The 19,044-nt window shown below is 35.6% G+C and overlaps 1 protein-coding gene across 1 annotated transcript; it reads right to left on the minus strand.

The window, feature by feature from the left end:
* Positions 1-1,621: 1,621 nt before the first annotated feature.
* Positions 1,622-16,156, minus strand: LOC117340000 (T-complex protein 1 subunit eta-like). The gene is made up of 12 exons (XM_033901740.1): positions 16,068-16,156; positions 15,013-15,166; positions 14,454-14,560; positions 9,925-10,050; positions 9,554-9,606; positions 7,974-8,145; positions 6,327-6,491; positions 5,965-6,098; positions 4,354-4,506; positions 3,772-3,923; positions 3,075-3,263; positions 1,622-2,566 (listed from the first exon to the last, which is right to left on the minus strand). The coding sequence occupies exons 1-12, from the start codon at positions 16,068-16,070 to the stop codon at positions 2,346-2,348; spliced, it is 1,629 nt and encodes a 542-aa protein (XP_033757631.1). The 5' UTR covers positions 16,071-16,156; the 3' UTR covers positions 1,622-2,345.
* Between the last annotated feature and the right edge of the window lie 2,888 nt (positions 16,157-19,044).

Below are 19,044 nucleotides of genomic sequence, written 5' to 3' on the forward strand. Positions count from 1 at the left end.
CATGCTAGGGACTTTGATATTTATATACCTCATCAAAATTTAACTTCCGTCATTTAAAAATTTAATTTATATACATTTGTAACCATTTTGTGACTAATTTGTATTCATGGAATTTTTGTATACAAGTATTTATTTTTTAAGTTGAAATACTGAGTATTTATATTAAATACCAGATTTGAAAAATAAATGCATCTTATTGATGTGGAATTGTCAATGTTTTTAGTACATGTAACACCTTTCCTCTTGGAAAATCTAGTCATGATATTCGACAAAGAACCATGATATTATGCACTGAAGGGCTGCACTCATACATCAACTTCAAGGCAGGGCTTCCCAGCATTCAATACTGTATCTTTAATTGTCTGTTGGATCCAACTTCCCCCAACAGTGTTCTCGGTGAGCATAATTCTTATTGGGGATATTTGTGGGAGCTAAAGTGTGTATCCAGCCGATTATATTGCCATCTTTTGAAATTTGTCATGCCCTCCATCTAAAACAGAGCAGCCAGATATCTGTACTTTTGATTTTTGCGATTTCTAGTTTTTAGTTAATTGCAGATGTGTGGTCTTTCATGTATTGAAAGCATTAACAAAATGCCTATGGGCTTTAAAAATGGTCATCTGACTCTAAAAGACCCTTCTACTATTGTAGTATACTCAGTAGTAAGGATTGTGGTACTTTTGGCCATGGCACCCATCTTGGATTTCTGACCGACCCACAAACTAACACTTGGTCAGGACTAATCTCTGGATCATTGTAGGCAAGTTCGAGTTCAATTCCACTAGTGGATCTTGAGAAGTTTAAATAGGTGCCGTTTAGGAAAACCACGATTGTACAATCCTGTTACAAAATGGTCACCATGGCTGCCATGTCATGAACCTGAAAAATAACACCATTTTAGCCCCCTTCTTTAACATCCATACCAGTTTTAAGCTCGATTACACTAGTGGAATTGGGGTACTGACCGTAGGCCGGTGGTTTTTCTCTGGGTACTTCGGCTTTCCTCCACCTCCAAACCTGGCACGTCCTTAAATGACCCTGGTTGTTAATAGGACGTTTAACAAAATAAACCAAAACTAGAATTGGAGAAGTTTAAGATGTATTTTTTTTTAATATGGCCGACACCTTGAATTTCAAACCGACCTGAAGAATATCACTAAGTCAGGACTATCATTTCAGTAAGTTTGAGCTGAATCCTACTGGTGGAATGCGAGTAGTTTAGACCAGGTTTTGCTATGGAAAACCATGATTGTGCAATCATGTTAGAAAATGGTGAAAGTTTTCTCAAAGCCGAAAGTTGGCTCCCCTTCCTTAACATCTTTACCAATTTTCAGCTCAATGGCACCAGTGGAACTGAAGAAGTTTTGATAAGTTTTTTTTTTTAAGATGGCAGGCCATCCTTGATTTCAGACAAACCAAAAACATTTGGCCAGGACAATCTCGGGACCATTTCAGGCAAGTTTGAGCTGCATACCACTGGTGAAACTTGATAAGTTTGAAATGTGGATAGTTTACGGATGACCCAATAATCCACATCAATTAAATTGGATAACAGATGCTGCGCCATCTGCATCCCACAATTTTCACTATGCATTTAAGATAATTAAAACAAGGAAGCAAATTGAATTCAATCTTTTTTTTATTCAATCATTTTGTTATGAAAAAAAATGTAGAAATGCACAAATTATGCAATGCATAAAAATATGGTTGATTAAAGAGTACTTCTTTAACAGAAGTATAGGACTGTGGGGTCGCACACAAACACACATCTCGCTCGCTCACACTACCTCTGCCATGGTTCCTGTATGAACATGAATACATTTGACTGACAAAGGAAAATAAATACGTATCACATTGATCATTCCAAAAGCACTAGTCCAGTTCCTGTTTTGTTCAAGTTAACCAAGATGAACACAATGGACAAATATTCATTCAATTTTAACTAACATTCAAACAAGGGTGTTCGGTTATAAATACATCCCCTTCAAAATTTAAACAGGTATAAAGCTGCTTCACAGTTTACAGAAATAAGATGCAACTAATGCTTGGGGTGATGCAGATGCATGTGTGGATTGTTCACATTTCATACACGATTTAGTTTTAAAACTTCACTTGTCCATGAAATTTCGTTTTTTTCCTGCGTTAATTTAAGAACTATTCCTGACTCCATGATTGTACTGAGGAGTTAGAAGCATTAGGTCCAGATCTGCCTACCCTTCAATAGATAGATGGTGGTACCTCCCACTTCTCCAGTACAGTCGAAAGTGGAATGATCCTTAAATAACAATGCAATACCCATGAAATAATTTGTTCAGTAGTCTTTAATACCTATAGATCTAGCTAGCCTACATTGGCCTCCCTCGTCCTCTACCCATCCCTCCTCCTGGAGCGCCACCCTCTCCGGCCTTTGGGTTTCGTATCGTCTCGTCCACCGACAAGATGAGACAAGCAGCTTCAGCGGCTGCCGTTAAAGCATTGATCTTGACAATAGCTGGTTCCCAGATACAACCAACAAAGTTGTCGGCTATGTCTTCTGTCATAACATCCACACCATACCACATGGAGCCTGCAAAATGCACAAAGACCAATTAACCAAATATAAATCACTAGCTCCAATTTCATTTATTGGTAAAGTTCCCATAAAACAACAGATAACAAATCTGTGTTCTTAACACATTTTTGGTTCATGAAAATCTTTCCCTGCTAAGAATATTTATTTGCCAACTATTTTGTGGTTTTGAAGCCTGTAACTTAAATTTACATATTTGCTGTGAGCTTTGTATCAGAGTAGCTAAAACACATCTGTTCATCTAATTACTTAATTACAAGAAAGCCTGTTTTCAGAGTCACTAGATTACTTTATACTACTTTAAAACTTCAAATAGAAGATATAAAGACCTTTCCTCTTTCTACTGATTAGGATTATTCCAGTAAAATATCAACTGAACAGTGGGATTTTCAAACAGAAATCCCTTGATTTGTTTGATGTGGGAAAGATGAAAAGCAGCCTGAACGAGCTCACGGATCTGAATTACGATCTACCCTTTCCATCATAAGGCAATATGTTCCCTTACCACTGGCATGTTTCTGTCGGAGTTTATTGAGAATGTTTGTAGCATCAAATCCTGCATTCTCACAGAGCTGACGAGGAATAATCTCCAGTGCCTTTGCTATAGCTGAGATCAGCAGCTGTTCTTTGCCAGCAATGGTTCGTGAGTAGTCCCGCAGAAACTTGCTCAACTCCATCTCTATAGCACCACCACCTAAAACACAATACACATAAATTTTCTGTACATTCTTGATAGAACTTACAACTTGGTATTACCCCGAACATAACTTACTTAAATCAATATCAAATTACCTAAATCAAAAGTGAATTTCCTTGGGCCAACACAATAGCAATTTGTTAAATGACAAATTGTGTAAAATACTGCTGATTACATCAAATACGTCTGAAGTGGTATCTGTATGGGAGGCACTTGTATTAAAATTTGATGGGAGGTGGGGTTAATCTCTTAAAAATATTTTTCGAATATTTGATGGGTGGTTGGGTCTTTGAAAAAATGCCTCCCATCCCTCCTACAAATAATTTTGGAAGAGTCCTTAAAGAATGGAATAAATACTACTTAAGTACAGCAATATATCCTATCTGCCATAACGGTACCATTCTAGTGATTACATTATATATGTAGTGTTTTCTGAACTCTTCGGTTAGAGAAGAACGAAATAAATATTGTAACATATATACTTAAATACAGCAACATGCCCTACCTGCTACAACGGCATCATTCTTCATTGCTCGCCTGACGATCATTATGGCATCGTGAAGAGATCTCTCGGTTTCTTCAATGAACTGTTCAGCACCACCTCTCAGAATCAATGTGCAGGTCTTGGCTTGGGGACATCCCGTGAATATATTGTACCTATCGATAGCATGATGCATGAATAAAATCTTAAAATGACATAATAATATGAACAGTTCCAATTACCCCATAGACTACAATTCAAAATTCAAGCACTTTTCAAACACTGATGTGATTTTCAAGTAATTTTCAAGCATTGATTTGATATTAAAGCACTTTTTAAAAATTGTCAAATCATGTTCAAGTTATCTTCAAGGATTTATCAGTTTTGATGGTCAATCTAAAGGAAAGAAGAGAATTTGACAAAGTTGGCATGTCATGAGGGAATCAATTGAATGTCTAATTGGATGGTATTTAGTTATGGGACAAAATTAGTGTCTATAAATACTAATACTATGTACTCAAAACTACCCTAATGTTGACTTAGAAATCAACATGTCCAGCCAAATCTGAATTTTAATCCAGTTGAAGGAGCTCTTAAGGAATATACCTTTCCCCGCCAACTTGGATTTCTTCAAATTTCTGACAGCTACCAAGGACACTTTCAGAAAGGTTCTGAATGGATGTTTGGATGGATCCTCCACAAGCCTTCATCGTCCTCCTTAAATCTTCATCTGCTACACGGCCAGCACAGAACATGTCTCTACAAAGTTTAATGTCAATCAAATTATTACCACAATGCCCATCACTTTTTTTTTAACTTTTGTGTTACATTTTTACAACCTCTAGGATCTGTTCCTGATTTCACGGTCTTTCCTACATTCATAGAATATGCAACGGCAAATTTGAATGGACTGTATCAACCACACTACAGATAATTGACTTTGCAAATACTAATAAAATCCTGTAGCTTCAAATACTAATAAAATCTTGTTGCTTCAAATACCAATAAAATCTGTCACATAGCTTCAAATACTAATAAAATCCTGCAAGCTGCAATCTGTTTGGTACAAATGAAAGGAACACTGTTATTAATGAATTGGGACTCATTTGGTATACTGTAGCTCCTCAACTATCAGAGGACAAATATCAAGTCTAGTGTAGTGTTGGGAATCATTTATCGATCATGAACAGAAAGAGTAATATATGCAAAAACGTAAACCAAAATAGGGGAAAATGTTGAGGACAAGTTTTAGGCATCTAGCTATGTTTTCAAATGTTGTTTTTTTTATGTGTTTTTATATCCATTTACCAGTGATATTATTCATTTATTAATTGTTGAAGGCAGCTGTAAAACTTGAGCTGCTATAGGCAAACCATCAATTAAATTGATTAATGGGAACAACACTAGCCTAGTGACTGACCATGTTTTCTCAAGGTCCTATGTGAACCTTCATTTTTGGCACAATGAATAGTAAATACAGGTTATGTGAAGATAGGAAGGGAAACCAAGGGTTACAGAAGATATTCTGTGAATGTAAATTCATGTAACTAGAGAGTACACTTCATTTTACTTTCAACTAATAAACAAGAAAAATTTGTGTTTGTTTCAAAAACTATGATGGAGATATCAGCAAATTTTCCACCAACTCTCAAGAAACAGAAGACAAAGCCTAAACAAGAGTGTCCTTGTCCAGAACGGACAGAGACACAAGTCAGACCAAGTCATTAATCTACCACAGGTGTAACGCTGGAACCAGGTAGAGACAACTGGTCAGCTGACTTACCTGTGGTGAACATTTTATAAATCTATTTTACATGTTTAACTTGGCTGTGTACAATTTATGCTTCAGTATGTTGCAAACATGGTTTTAATATTTCAAAACTGTGAACATTATATAATGTTAACGTTCTCCAAATGTTAACTTGATTATAGTCTGTTTTCTTTCTTTTTTAACTACATTAAAATTTATCATTTTTATAGACCTCCATTCACTTTTGTGACAGAATATGTGGGAGTGAAAATGATCTCGATCAAATTGTCAAAACAGTTAATTCTTTTTATAAGCTAACAGCGTGTTGACAAGAATTCATTTTGTACAAAATTGTACTATAAAACCAAAATGTGTATCATAATATCTGTAAGTGATGCTATTGGTTTTTTTTTCTTTTAGCTTTCATTTTCTGGATAAATACACTCAACTCCTTTAAAACAAATTACCTGTCAGCAAAATACTGTGTGGCAACATCTCCTATAGGCAGTTTGGATAACACTACTTTAGCTCCACTCTCGTGAATTGTATCCAGTTTATCATACAGGATTTTCCACTCTGCATCAACTATCGACTGGTACTCCTACAAATAGAAATAAACCAAATACAAATCCTATTACATAAATGTCAGAAATGTACAAGATAACACTTTTTAGTATGATTTCTATTGAAAATCTGGAAGCTATCATTAAAACAAACGCAAGAGGAAAATTTGAAGACATTTATCTGAAATTTCTTGTGTCTTCAGCTGAAATTTCTTGAATATTAAAATGCTACTAAAACATTTAGTGTGAAGAAACATCTAACGTACCTCCACACTATCCACGCGCACTTCAGCGTTATCCTTTTCTGCCTTCAGTTCTAATTCCACATTCAGTAGAGCTATCTTGGGATTTACATAATTCTTCGGCTGCATTTCAAATCCAGCGTAGCTGAATGTCTTTTTGAATGCTACTCCAGCAATTAATCTAGAATCCTGTAAAGAAATCCAAAACAAAAGTCATTTCTGGGATTCATAATATTTAATAAAATTTAATCAAGAAATGTGAAGGCCTTGATGGAAAATACATGAGAACATTGCCCAAGGGACCTGCATGGCTCACCTGGATATTTCAGTGATCATCTGAAAACACTAATAGTCATTTAAAGAAAATACCTCTATTTCACCTTACAGGCCTCACCCCATCTGTCCCAGGGGGACCAGTCACCATTCAAACGCAAAATTTGTTTCCCTTTTCCCAAGCATGCTTCTGACCAAGTTTAGTCAAAATCCATTCAATTGTTCATAACTAGCAGAGATTAAAAACAAAAGATTAACGACAGACAGCAGATGTCTCCGCATGGTGTAAACTTGCATGTTCTTGGATTTTAATCATGAGACACTGTGATAGTTTATAGCAGCAAAAAGGGGGATAACTGATAGTTATAGCAGCAAAAGGGGGATAACTGATAGTTATAGCAGCAAAAGGGGGATAACTGATAGTTAGAACAGCAAAATGGGGATAACTGATAGTTAGAACAGCAAAAATGGGGATAACTGATAGTTATAGCAGCGAAAATGGGGATAACTGATAGTTATAGCAGCAAAAAGGGGGATAACTGATAGTTATAGCAGCAAAAATGGGGATAACTGATAGTTAGAGCAGCGAAAATGGGGATAACTGATAGTTATAGCAGCAAAAAAGGGATAACTGATAGTTAGAGCAGCAAAAATGGGGATAACTGATAGTTAGAGCAGCGAAAGGGGGATAACTGATAGTTATAGCAGCAAAAGGGGGATAACTGATAGTTAGAGCAGCAAAAGGGGGATAACTGATAGTTAGAGCAGCGAAAAGGGGGATAACTGATAGTTATAGCAGGAAAAGAGGGATAACTGATAGTTATAGCAGCAAAAAGAGGATAACTAACTCTAAATTGGATAACTAACTCTAAATTGTTTAAATCTTATTCTGTAATTATGACAGTTGTCACAATTTTCATTTACCAAGAAACAAGTTTGGATGGGAACAATAATTATGTATCAAAAATCATTATTTGTCCAAGAGAACTTGGCTTGCAGAAGCAGCAAACAAATGCAAGATTAGTAAAGTTCTCTTGCATAATTTCCCAAAGCTTTGGCCCTCTATGTCCATGAGAAAGGACAAAGAGGAATTTGACATACTTTGGATAACAATTTAACCGATGTCAATCATGCATTCATTTTTGGAAGTATCGGAAACAGTTACCATATCTATTCTAAAATAAGCCCTCTCCCCAAGAGTAAAGTTTAGTATAAAGTTTGGGGAGGGCTTATTTGTGAACCACTTTTAGCTTATTATTTTAAAATCAATGATTCTGCAATAATGATTGGGGAATATTTGTGGGCAGGAGCAAATTATTTTAATAACTACAGTCATCATTTTGCTAGTCATTCATATCTAAAATAGAGCAAGAGATGGGGGACAGCGTAATCCATTACCTCTAATCCACCTCCTGTGACCTTCTTTACTCCAATCATATTAAGTGGCAGAAGTTCATCCAACAGACTAACAGCTTCAACAACCATCTTGGCGAAGAAATCTTTCTGATGAGCCACAAGTTTGGAGCTGAGAGTAGTAGCAGCACATTTCTCCAACAAACTTCTCTGTTCACTGTGAAAATAATAAAAACAATCCCATTTCTTCAACACAATAAAGACTAAATGATGAACATCAAGAAATTCATTCTGACAACCAATAATTTGTATTTAATAAAATTTGAAAATTGTTTTTCTTTTCTTTTCTTTGTTTACTGATGTTTGTTTCAAAAACTATGATGGAGATATCAGCAAATTTTCCACCAACTCTCAAGAAACAGAAGACAAAGCCTAAACAAGAGTGTCCTTGTCCAGAACGGACAGAGACACAAGTCAGACCAAGTCATTAATCTACCACAGGTGTAACGCTGGAACCAGCTACAGACAACCGGTCAGCTGACTTACCTGTGGTGAAGGGAAGTTCAATCACAAATATATTTATTACTGTACATGTTTTACATTGTTCATTATGCATTTAAAGAGATTAAATGATTGGTGATTACCATATAACATATTTTTGTCATTTCGAATTCACAGCACCATTCTTAAAAGCAGGAATAAAGTCTCAATAAAGTCTCAATGAGTCACTTTAATACAACTATGAATGTGACAACAACACAGATTTTTTTTACATGTATCCATGATATAATCATTTCACAATGAAACACAAGGGCAATGCAATTCAAGGATAATGCAGACCAAACAGACAACCAATTGTTTTAGATGTAAATCTATCTTTTCAGTCAAATGTATCTATAGGTAAGCCGGCAGTCTGATCTAAGTCATGATGGAAGGTATCTAATTCTGCAAATGATTCAATTTACTGGTCTTCCACTTGTGTCAAAGATCCTGTTAAGTTTTAGAACTGGGTATTGCAATCAATTTTCATACTTCAATATATTGCAGGTAATATTTTGATATTCAACGATAACAAGAAATTTCAGGAAACATAAGAACAAAATTGAGCAATCTGTAAGTCTTGACATGGTGAACAAATACACCTTCTAATTTACTCATTTTACTTCTTCTTTCTTTCTAATATTTTAATATCGGCACTAAATACTGGTTTCTACCAGAATTTGAAAATCATCAAAAATCATTTGAAGAAGCAATACAATTTTAACAAATAAATAAGTTTTAAAATATTGAAATGTATTGCTTTTTCAAACTGAATTACATAACAAATATTGCAGTAATGTTATCATGAATTGTTTGTTTCAAAAACTATGATGGAGATCTTGATATACTCTCCATCAACTCTCAAGAAACAGAAGACAAAGCCTAAACAAGAGTGCCCTTGTCCAGAACGGACAGAGGCACAAGCCAGACCAAGTCATTAATCTACCACAGGTGTAACGCTGGAACCAGCTACAGACAACCGGTCAGCTGACTTACCTGTGGAAAATATTTTCAGTGGATATAATTTGCATAATACCAATTATGACAAGTTTTTAATAAAATGTGCTAGGTTTTGTAACACTTACCTTGGGTCGTCTTTCTTAATCTTGATTGATATTTCTTTAATTCTCTGTACAGACTGAAAAAAAATACAAATACGCTAAATGTGTGCCAGTATATCACTTTAGGTAATTCAAAACTGAACCATATGCAGGCAACATAAATTTCTGAAGATAATACTTTTACCAAATTAACATCCTCATGCTTTTTCAAAAGTAAACAGATGAATATATATATACATACATACTAGAAGAATTTGGCGAGGCATTTTGCTCTAAGATGTTTTAAGCCTACTAATTCATTCCAGCTTAAAGCTTATAGCTCTAGTAGATATACCTCACCTGAGTTTTAAAACCTAGGTCTATATATCATTCTATACACAAAGTCACACACATACCAGAGCTGCAGCCTTCCTGTAGGCTCGGACCAGGACTTGTGGGTGGACATTTTCCTCTACATATGGTTTTGCCTGCTTCAGGAACTCTCCAGCTAATAGAACCACAGAGGTTGTGCCATCTCCGACCTAAAACAATTCCAAATGGTTAATTTCTTATTCTTTCAATCAAAGGCCAAAGGCCCTGAGAAACATCAGGGTCTGAGGTCATATTATAAGAAATTTAAAATTGGATTTTATAGTCAGACAGTTACATTTGTATCAGATGAAATGTCTTCATCTGGCCCTGGTATTTCTATTCTATATATATTCAAGAAAACATGTATAACATATATATCAGCTGACAACTTTACAATAGCTGAGTATAGTTCTTTCCCCATTTCTTTAATGCTTGTGGAAGATTATTGATATACTCCTGAATCAGTAAAGCTGCTTGTAAACTTTGAAAAAAGAATCAACTGAACGACAAATCGGTCTATTAACAGAACGTTGTTCAAGTAACTACAGCTAAAGATACAAGAGATCCCAGAGGGATCTTGGCGCCCACCATTGAATGATCTTTATAGGTTCCATGTCAGATTGATCTTTTCTCTACTTTTCCCTTCCTCTAAGTCTTACTAATCTGTGTAAATTCAGAAACAGCCCTCTAGTAATTTTCAAACAAGGGGAACCTATATATAAAATTTAAGATTTAGCGATAATGGCTGTCTGTTGTTTTCGGATTGGTCCCAAAATGCAACACCAGGGACCAAAGGGAAGATCCCTTCAGTACCTTCTGTAAAATAGCGATAACAAACTTCAATTGTCAAAATACAAGATGGCTGCCTGTTGGGCAGGTTGTTTTCTGACTGGTCTCAAAATCCAATATGCATAACTAGGCACAGAGGGCAACCTACAAATGAAATTTCAGAAAGATCCCTTCAGCAATTTCTGAGAAATAGCGATAACAAACTTCAATTGTCAAAATCCAAGATGGCTGCCTGTCGGCCATGTTGTTTTCCGCCGATAGGTCTCAAAATGCAATATGCATAACTAGGCGCCGAGGGGAACCTAAATATGAAAATTTGAGAAAGATCCCTTCATTACTTTCTGAGAAATAGCGATAACCAACTTCAATTGTCAAAATCCAAGATGGCTGCCTGTCGGCCATGTTGTTTTCTGATAGGTCTCAAAATGTAATATGCATAACTAGGCACCAAGGGGAACCTATATATGAAATTTGAGAAAGATTCCTTCAGTACTTTCTCAGAAATAGCGATAACAAACTTCAATTGTCACAAGAGATCCCAGAGGGATCTTGGCGCCCACCATTGAATGATCTTTAAAGGTTCCATGTCAGATTGATCTTTTCTCTACTTTTCCCTTCCTCTAAGTCTTACTAATCTGTGTAAATTCAGAAACAGCCCTCTAGTACTTTTCAAACAAGGGTAACCTATATATAAAATTTAAGATTTGGCGATAATGGCTGTCTGTTGTTTTCGGATTGGTCCCAAAATGCAACACCAGGGACCAAGGGGAACCTACATATGAAATTTCAGGAAGATCCCTTCAGTACCTTCTGTAAAATAACTTCAATTGTCAAAATACAAGATGGCTGCCTGTCGGGCAGGTTGTTTTCTGACTGGTCTCAAAATCCAATATGCATAACTAGGCACAGAGGGCAACCTACAAATGAAATTTCAGAAAGATCCCTTCAGCAATTTCTGATAAATAGCGATAACAAACTTCAATTGTCAAAATCCAAGATGGCTGCCTGTCGGCCATGTTGTTGTCCGCCGATAGGTCTCAAAATGCAATATGCATAACTAGGCACCAAGGGGAACCTACATATGAAATTTGAGAAAGATCCCTTCAGTACTTTCTCAGAAATAGCGATAACAATCTTCAATTGTCAAAATCCAAGATGGCTGCCTGTCGGCCATGTTGTTTTCCGATTGGTCTCAAAATGCAATATGCATAACTAGGCACCAAGGGGAATCTACATATGAAATTTGAGAAAGATCCCTTAAGTACTTTCTCAGAAATAGCGATAACAAACTTCAATTATCAAAATCCAAGATGGCTGCCTGTCGGCCATGTTGTCTTCCGATTGGTCTCAAAATGCAATATGCATAACTAAGTACCAAGGGGAGCCTACATATGAAATCTGAGAAAGATCCCTTGAGTACTTTGTCAGAAATAGCGAAAAAAAACTTCAATTATCAAAATCCAAGATGGCTGCCTGTCGGCCATGTTGTCTTCCGATTGGTCTCAACATGCGATATGCATAACTAAGTACCAAGGGGAGCCTACATATGAAATCTGAGAAAGATCCCTTCAGTACTTTCTCAGAAATAGCGATAACAAACTTCAATTATCAAAATCCAAGATGGCTGCCTGTCGGCCATGTTGTTTTCTGATTGGTCTCAAAATGCAATATGCATAACTAGGCACCAAGTGGAACCTACATATGAAATTTGAGAAAGATCCCTTCAGTACTTTCTGAAAAATAGCGATAACAAACTTCAATTATCAAAATCCAAGATGGCTGCTTGTCAGCCATGTTGTTTTCCGATTGGTCTCAAAATGCAATATGCATAACTAGGCACCAAGGGGAGCCTACATATGAAATTTGAGAAAGATCCCTTCAGTACTTTCTCAGAAATAGCGATAACAAACTTCAATTGTCAAAATCCAAGATGGCTGCCTGTCGGCCATGTTGTTTTCCGATTGGTCTCAAAATGCAATATGCATAACTAGGCACCAAGGGGAACCCACATATGAAATTTGAGAAAGATCCCTTCAGTACTTTCGGAGGATTAGCGATAACAAGAATTGTTTACGGACGGACGGAGGGGCGGACGACGGACCACGGACGCAGGGCAATTTGAATAGCCCACCATCTGATGATGGTGGGCTAAAAATCCAAGATGAACACAGCCGAAGTTTATTTTATTTTATTTGTACTATAAGTTATTAATAAGGCCTATCAAACATCTATTTTATGACCCCTTAAGTAACGCATTTTAACACTGATAGAAAATTGCGGTCGCGTTGTCTGACGAGACATATCTAGTTTGACACCGCCAGTACATCAGTCGCGGATCATAATCATTAGATTCTTTTCAAACAACAAATAATAACCTTATTTAATAAAATCCTCACGAAAAACGGCAATGTAGTTTGTTACAACTTGCCCTCAATTCCTGGTCATATTTCTTATTCTCGTATTCTAGCGACAAACAAATAAATATGAAACTGCGAACGGTCGTTGGTTTAGTTACAGTAGACATAACCGCCATTTTGGCTGACTAGAGATGAGTCACGTGACAGCTGAAGTTATCTCGTGGAATGCTCGGGTGCATTTGACTACGTAAATAGGATTGGTTTTAAGCTATCAAATGTTCCTGCATATGAACTCAGGATGAACAGATGTGGATAGTTTCTCTGTGAATGCATGTAAATTTCCACGACGATCAAACAGATTTTTCTACTTTCGTTTTCAAGGCAGTATCGAGACAGAACTACGTAATCCTACGCCAACAAAATTGCATATACTGACGAGGAAAAAGGTTATTATTTATACTCTAAAATAGTCTAGAACACCAAACATTCACATTTCATTTTAAATAATTGCAGTAAACACGGTTTACATCACTTAAATTGTGTCAATAATTGCTATCAAAATAGGAACTATATTAGGCTGCGGATGTATATCATTTGTATGACAGAAAAGAGGAATAGTTAGCCGGAACAGATCTGTCAGTAACAACATTTTCCCACCACGCCTATAACGGCAGGTGCCAAAGGCACCCCGACGTTAAAAAGGAAATGACGATAGCTGTTTGAAATAATGATAGACAATACTAAACTAATCAAAAAGGAAAAGGACAGATAAAATTACCTTACTACAATAGATAGTTCTTGTTAATACCATTTACTTTTGATATTAAAGAAGACAGTTAAGTTTGTTTCAATAACTATGACCGAAATCCAATCTTTGTCATATTCAAAAATCTTAATAAATTCATAGAAACTTTTGACAATAAAAATTAGGGGTGGATGATAATATCACTGGTATCAGTTATTTCAATATGAAAATAGAAAACGATTTTAAAATGCCGGTATTTTAATGTATTTGTTGGTTCTACATAACCATATCAAAACTGCCCAGCATTTTGAAAACAGTGTTAATAAAGGTATAACACTTGAGAAAAATTCAGACCTATATTTCCTATATTTTCAAAAATGGAAGCAAAGCTACCTTTCATAAAAAAAAAAAAATAATTGTTAAGGTTATCTTAAATCTAATGTGATTTATCTTTGTTAGTTGTTTAACAAGAATTTCATGTTGAGAAACTGGAAGCTTGATTCTAATATTGGTAAAAACGTGATTTCCACTTTCATTTCTACCAGGGATGTCGAGTCGATGGTGAGGTCATTTTCTGGTCAAACATTATCAATGTGCAATATATTGCAATATTCGGTGCAATATTACAATATGATTTTCATAGGCAATACCCACCCCTAATGAAAATATAAATAATATTTACTTCAGCGTCTTGTGACTTGGCAATGTCAACCAAGGTTTTGGCGGCAGGATGAACAACGTCCAAAGTTTTCAAAATAGTTGCTCCATCATTGGAAATTACAGCCTTTCCTAAAGCAGAAAAAATACATCATAATCATTTGTGCTTACAGTTGACTGCTAGAAATTTCAGCTGTCAGTTGTGTCCGTTCAACTTCATTTGGAATTCATTATGATCTCGAGCAGGGGGCCGGTGGCCGAGTGGTTAAGGTGTCCCGACACTTTAACACTAGCCCTCAACCTCTGGGTTGCGAGTTCGAAACCTACGTGGGGCAGTTGCCAGGTACTGACTGTAGGCCGGTGGTTTTTCTCCGGCTTTCCTCCACCTCCAAAACCTGGCACGTCCTTAAATGACCCTGGCTGTTAATATGACATTAAACAAAAACAAACCAAACCAATCCATCTCAAGCATCAAAACTTCTAAGGGGAAGTTTGAGGCAACTTCCTCTGATCGGAAAAAGATTTTAAGATTTTTCAATCACATGAATGAAGTATATTATCCCAAATTGTTTATAATCATTTACCTTTATCATCAACAATGAGTTTGTCCATGCCCCTCGGGCCAAGGGTGGTTCGTACGGCATCTGCAATGGCCTGGCAGGCACTAATATTACTCACTACCTGGGGGACACCCTGGGAGGAGTCTGTTCCCTCCTTCAGCAAAATTATCTGGGGTTGCTGAAATTTAAAGAGATACAATGCAAGGTAATTTGAATCATGCCTGTTCAATCAAGGATCTGGACTATTACAGAAATTTTTACTGGTTTTGTCCATGCTTTAGGAAGATTCAGCGAAAGTGTTTTCAGATGTTAATATAGGGAGTTCATTCCGATCAGATATTGTGTTTGAAAAAAGAAGTATTCATGGTAAAAAGTGGTTCAGCAATGAGGCATTTGGTATGTGAAAGAGTGCAAGCATAAGTTGGTCGGTTGAAGGACAAGAAAAAGATCATTTTAAGTTGTTAAAAGCAACAATTGTGTGATTTTTAAGAACAATTATATATACAAATTACATGTATCATAATTCAATGACATGAACGCATATGATGTATTGTTATCATTTGCAAAAATGCTTTGTTGTGAAGCTGATGTAAATTACGTTTTAAAGCATATAGATATAAACGAGTCACGCCAGACATATATAATATCTCGAGTCAAACTGGATTACGTTCAAAATAAATGCCAGAATCGATTTGGTGTTGCCGGTTTCCTAAACAAATAAAGCGCAGAGTAAAAAAAAGAAAACATCCCTGAGCACTGAATAACGATACATATGTCTTCAATGCAATATTTATAAATCTATAAATGGTAAACTTAGTTGCAAACCTAAATCGCTGTAACTAACCGACATGTTTCTACACATAAACATAAACCGTGCTGATACATGTCGGGAGGAACGTTCCAGAACATGTGTAATTCGAGAGACTGATACAGAATAACAAACTTATTTTAACACAAAATTACTACTCAAAGATATGTAATGGTTAACATAAATGCAACTGCTGTACTCAAAATTCATCTATAGCTAATATCTGAGCAGATGTTGATCGATTTAAAAGGTGATCCCGGCAGATACCCACCATATTGCCTGTATGGATTTGTTTACTTCGTGACGGAGAGTTATAACAAGGGGGATAACTCTACTATAAAACCGTGTTTTGTTCCAGAATGAACTAGAAAATATTAACTAAAAAGAAACATGTACACACATTCATTATAACACTTTTTCAGTGTCGAATGTTGCCATGGTTTAATAATTTCATATAGATTGTCGATATTATATATTTTTATTTACTCGGAGACTTCTAAAAAAATCAGTATATTACAGTATAGTATGCCCAATATTTCATATTTGAACATGATACATGTACATTGTAGTTCATATTATTGTTCGTTAATTGTAAATAAGCTTATAAGCTTATATTCAATATTTTGTATATGTCAGATGTTCTTTTTTTAAATTATTTGTGACTAAACAATATAATGAGATAATTTGTAAAACGTATGAAAGTGGCTGAAATTATTTTAATCGTTTAAAAATTTCTTTTAGTCAAGAGAATAGTCTGTATGTATTAGAATATACAAATCCGCGGCTGAATTTTGTAAAACGGGGAAATGATTTCATCATATTACAAAGAATTAGGCTGTTGTTTTTATCAATGGAATCCCGGTAGTGCATTTATTAGATTTCAATTACAACTAGTTTTAAATATACAGAGCAGGAAAAGGATGTTGCCACATGGTTCCTTTTTGTGAACATAAAAAATAGAACAGAAACAATGAAGGAAACGAAGTTTCAATCCTGAGATTCAGACGAATACTTTGTATATTGGTTTAAAGTATGATAAAAAAAAAAATATCAATATGCGCCAAGATCATCTAGTGATTCGAATTTAAGAAAATAAGAGGGGTGATTGATATGTTGTGAGCCTCTTATTGAAGGAGGTACTCAAGGATGTTCTTTTTAAAGCCCTACTATTATTTGACTATATAAGGGCCGTGTACCCAAGGACTAGTCTCATTTGGTAGTTTATATCGACGAGGTAGTACTCTAAAGTAAAAAAAAGACATAAGCGTCTCTTGCAAAATGGACAAAATCGGTGAAAGAACGGTGATCCAATATTTCCATAAAAAGGTTTAACACCCAAGGATAGCCATAATGATATGGTAGCAACACTAGGGAAAGATGCCCTTTAATATACGCTACAGTGAAAAGGTGGGTGGCGGAAGTTAAGCGCTGCCGACAGAGCCTTGAGGATGACCTCCGTCCTGGAAGGCCTGTCAATGTTGCAATCCCAGAAATGATATTGTTATTACTGACAGACGAATCCCAGAAAAAATATATAGCCAGTAATGCTGGCATTTCACAGTAAAGTGTACATGTATGCTATTCTGACCGAGGATCTGGCAATGAGAAAGCTTTCGATCCGATTGGTACGAAGACTTCTGACAGTTTTTTTGCCCAGAGATTTGAACATATAGATGACCGAAAGGGTTGGGACACTGAGTTCAGCATCTTTACAAATATGTCCTCATGCAAGAGGCCTTCAGTCGACCTACACTTACATTCGTTCTTTCGTTCATTCATTTATTCATTCATTTTGATGTTGTTTCATTTATTTTGTGATTCATTTATTCAGTATAATCTTGCTACATACATGCATCGGTATATAACATGGTTTTGTTTCAAGTTTTCGTCGATGTTTTACTATGTGTGTCGGTTTTACCAGGATTTATATGCACTCGCAGAAAAATGCAAGTACCACAATTTTCTACTCGCAAAATGAAAAATCAGCTCGCATTTAGCGAGTGTGCGAGCGTTAAATTCGAACGCTGGTAACACAAATGATGAAGGAAGACAACATTTTGACTCGTGCCCTGACCGGGCCTCGAACTCACGATCTACGGCACCCAATCGCCTAGCCAGAACTTGTACCCGCAGCTTATACCGCTGCGCCACATCGGCGTTCTTAAAAAAAAACGTTTACTCTACAAGGGCATTATAAAAAAAAAAAAAAAAAAAAAATCCCCATTTTCGGTAAAATTTCCCCAGTAAATTCTTCCTTTTTGCAATATAGAATTCCATTTTCAACGTTTTAACAAATTGAAATTTGCAAGTTGTAAATGTAGGCATTATATCATTCCTTCTACAACAATGTATGTGGTATTTAATTATTAAAAGGAAATGGTTCAAGATATCACTAAAATTACAATAAGTAACAAACAGCTTTTCCACTTTTCCTGACTTTTGACTGGTTTATATTTTTTACTGTTAACTAAGAGCCTGTAAATGAATTTTTGATCTTTCACATTTATCATTTTCTGGACAATATCAATATGTTTTGGTGTAATTATTTCACCATTCAATGATGCAATTCTGTATTCATTTTTGAACTCTTTATTCATTTTTGAAAAAATGCATACTATGCAATGAAATTAAAATGTGGTAAATAACTAAGATCCCCCTATGTTTTTGGGAGTCCATTTATAAATAAATTTTTCATTGTACGGAGACCATTATTTCTCTACAAAATGCAGCGGTTCACTTTCCTGAGAAATACACGATAAGTTATATCTACTGCCAAATATTCTTCAAGAGTATTTGGTTGATGCTTCATTTCAGCTAAGGAAAACATAACATACTGCCAAAAATTGTTTTTCATTTTTGTTGCTATTTCTATCAGCTTTCCAGCATCTAAATTAAAGAGTATGTCCGGATCTGATTTTAATATGTGTTTTAAAATGGATTTCCATCCACTGTCTGTATTTGTATGATATCTCTAATCCATCTAAGTTTCATGTATTTGCTAAAAGGTAACATATGTGTCATATTTAATCCACCTTCATCATATAATGTAACTACAGTGTCTCTTTTAACTTTTTCTGTATTTGAGTTCCAAATAAACCTGAAGAAGACTTTATTTATTCTGTTTAAAAAGTCTCTGTATGGGTTTGGCAGAATACTAAATAAGTGAACAAACTTAGGCATAACTAGAGTTTTTAAAACTGCTATTCTGCCAATTATAGTTAGATCTCGCACTTTCCAAGACCTTAACA

The sequence above is a fragment of the Pecten maximus genome, chromosome 12 (assembly GCF_902652985.1).
Source record: "Pecten maximus chromosome 12, xPecMax1.1, whole genome shotgun sequence".
In the NCBI taxonomy this organism is placed as follows: Eukaryota; Metazoa; Mollusca; class Bivalvia; order Pectinida; family Pectinidae; genus Pecten; species Pecten maximus.

Excerpts from the sequence above, each read along its gene's own strand:
- LOC117340000 (XM_033901740.1), bottom strand. Across the intron at positions 14,561-15,012 it reads ACTCATTGTTGATGATAAAG|GAAAGGCTGTAATTTCCAAT; the intron begins GTAAATGATTAT and ends TTTCTGCTTTAG. Across the intron at positions 2,567-3,074 it reads CCGACAGAAACATGCCAGTG|GCTCCATGTGGTATGGTGTG; the intron begins GTAAGGGAACAT and ends TGCATTTTGCAG.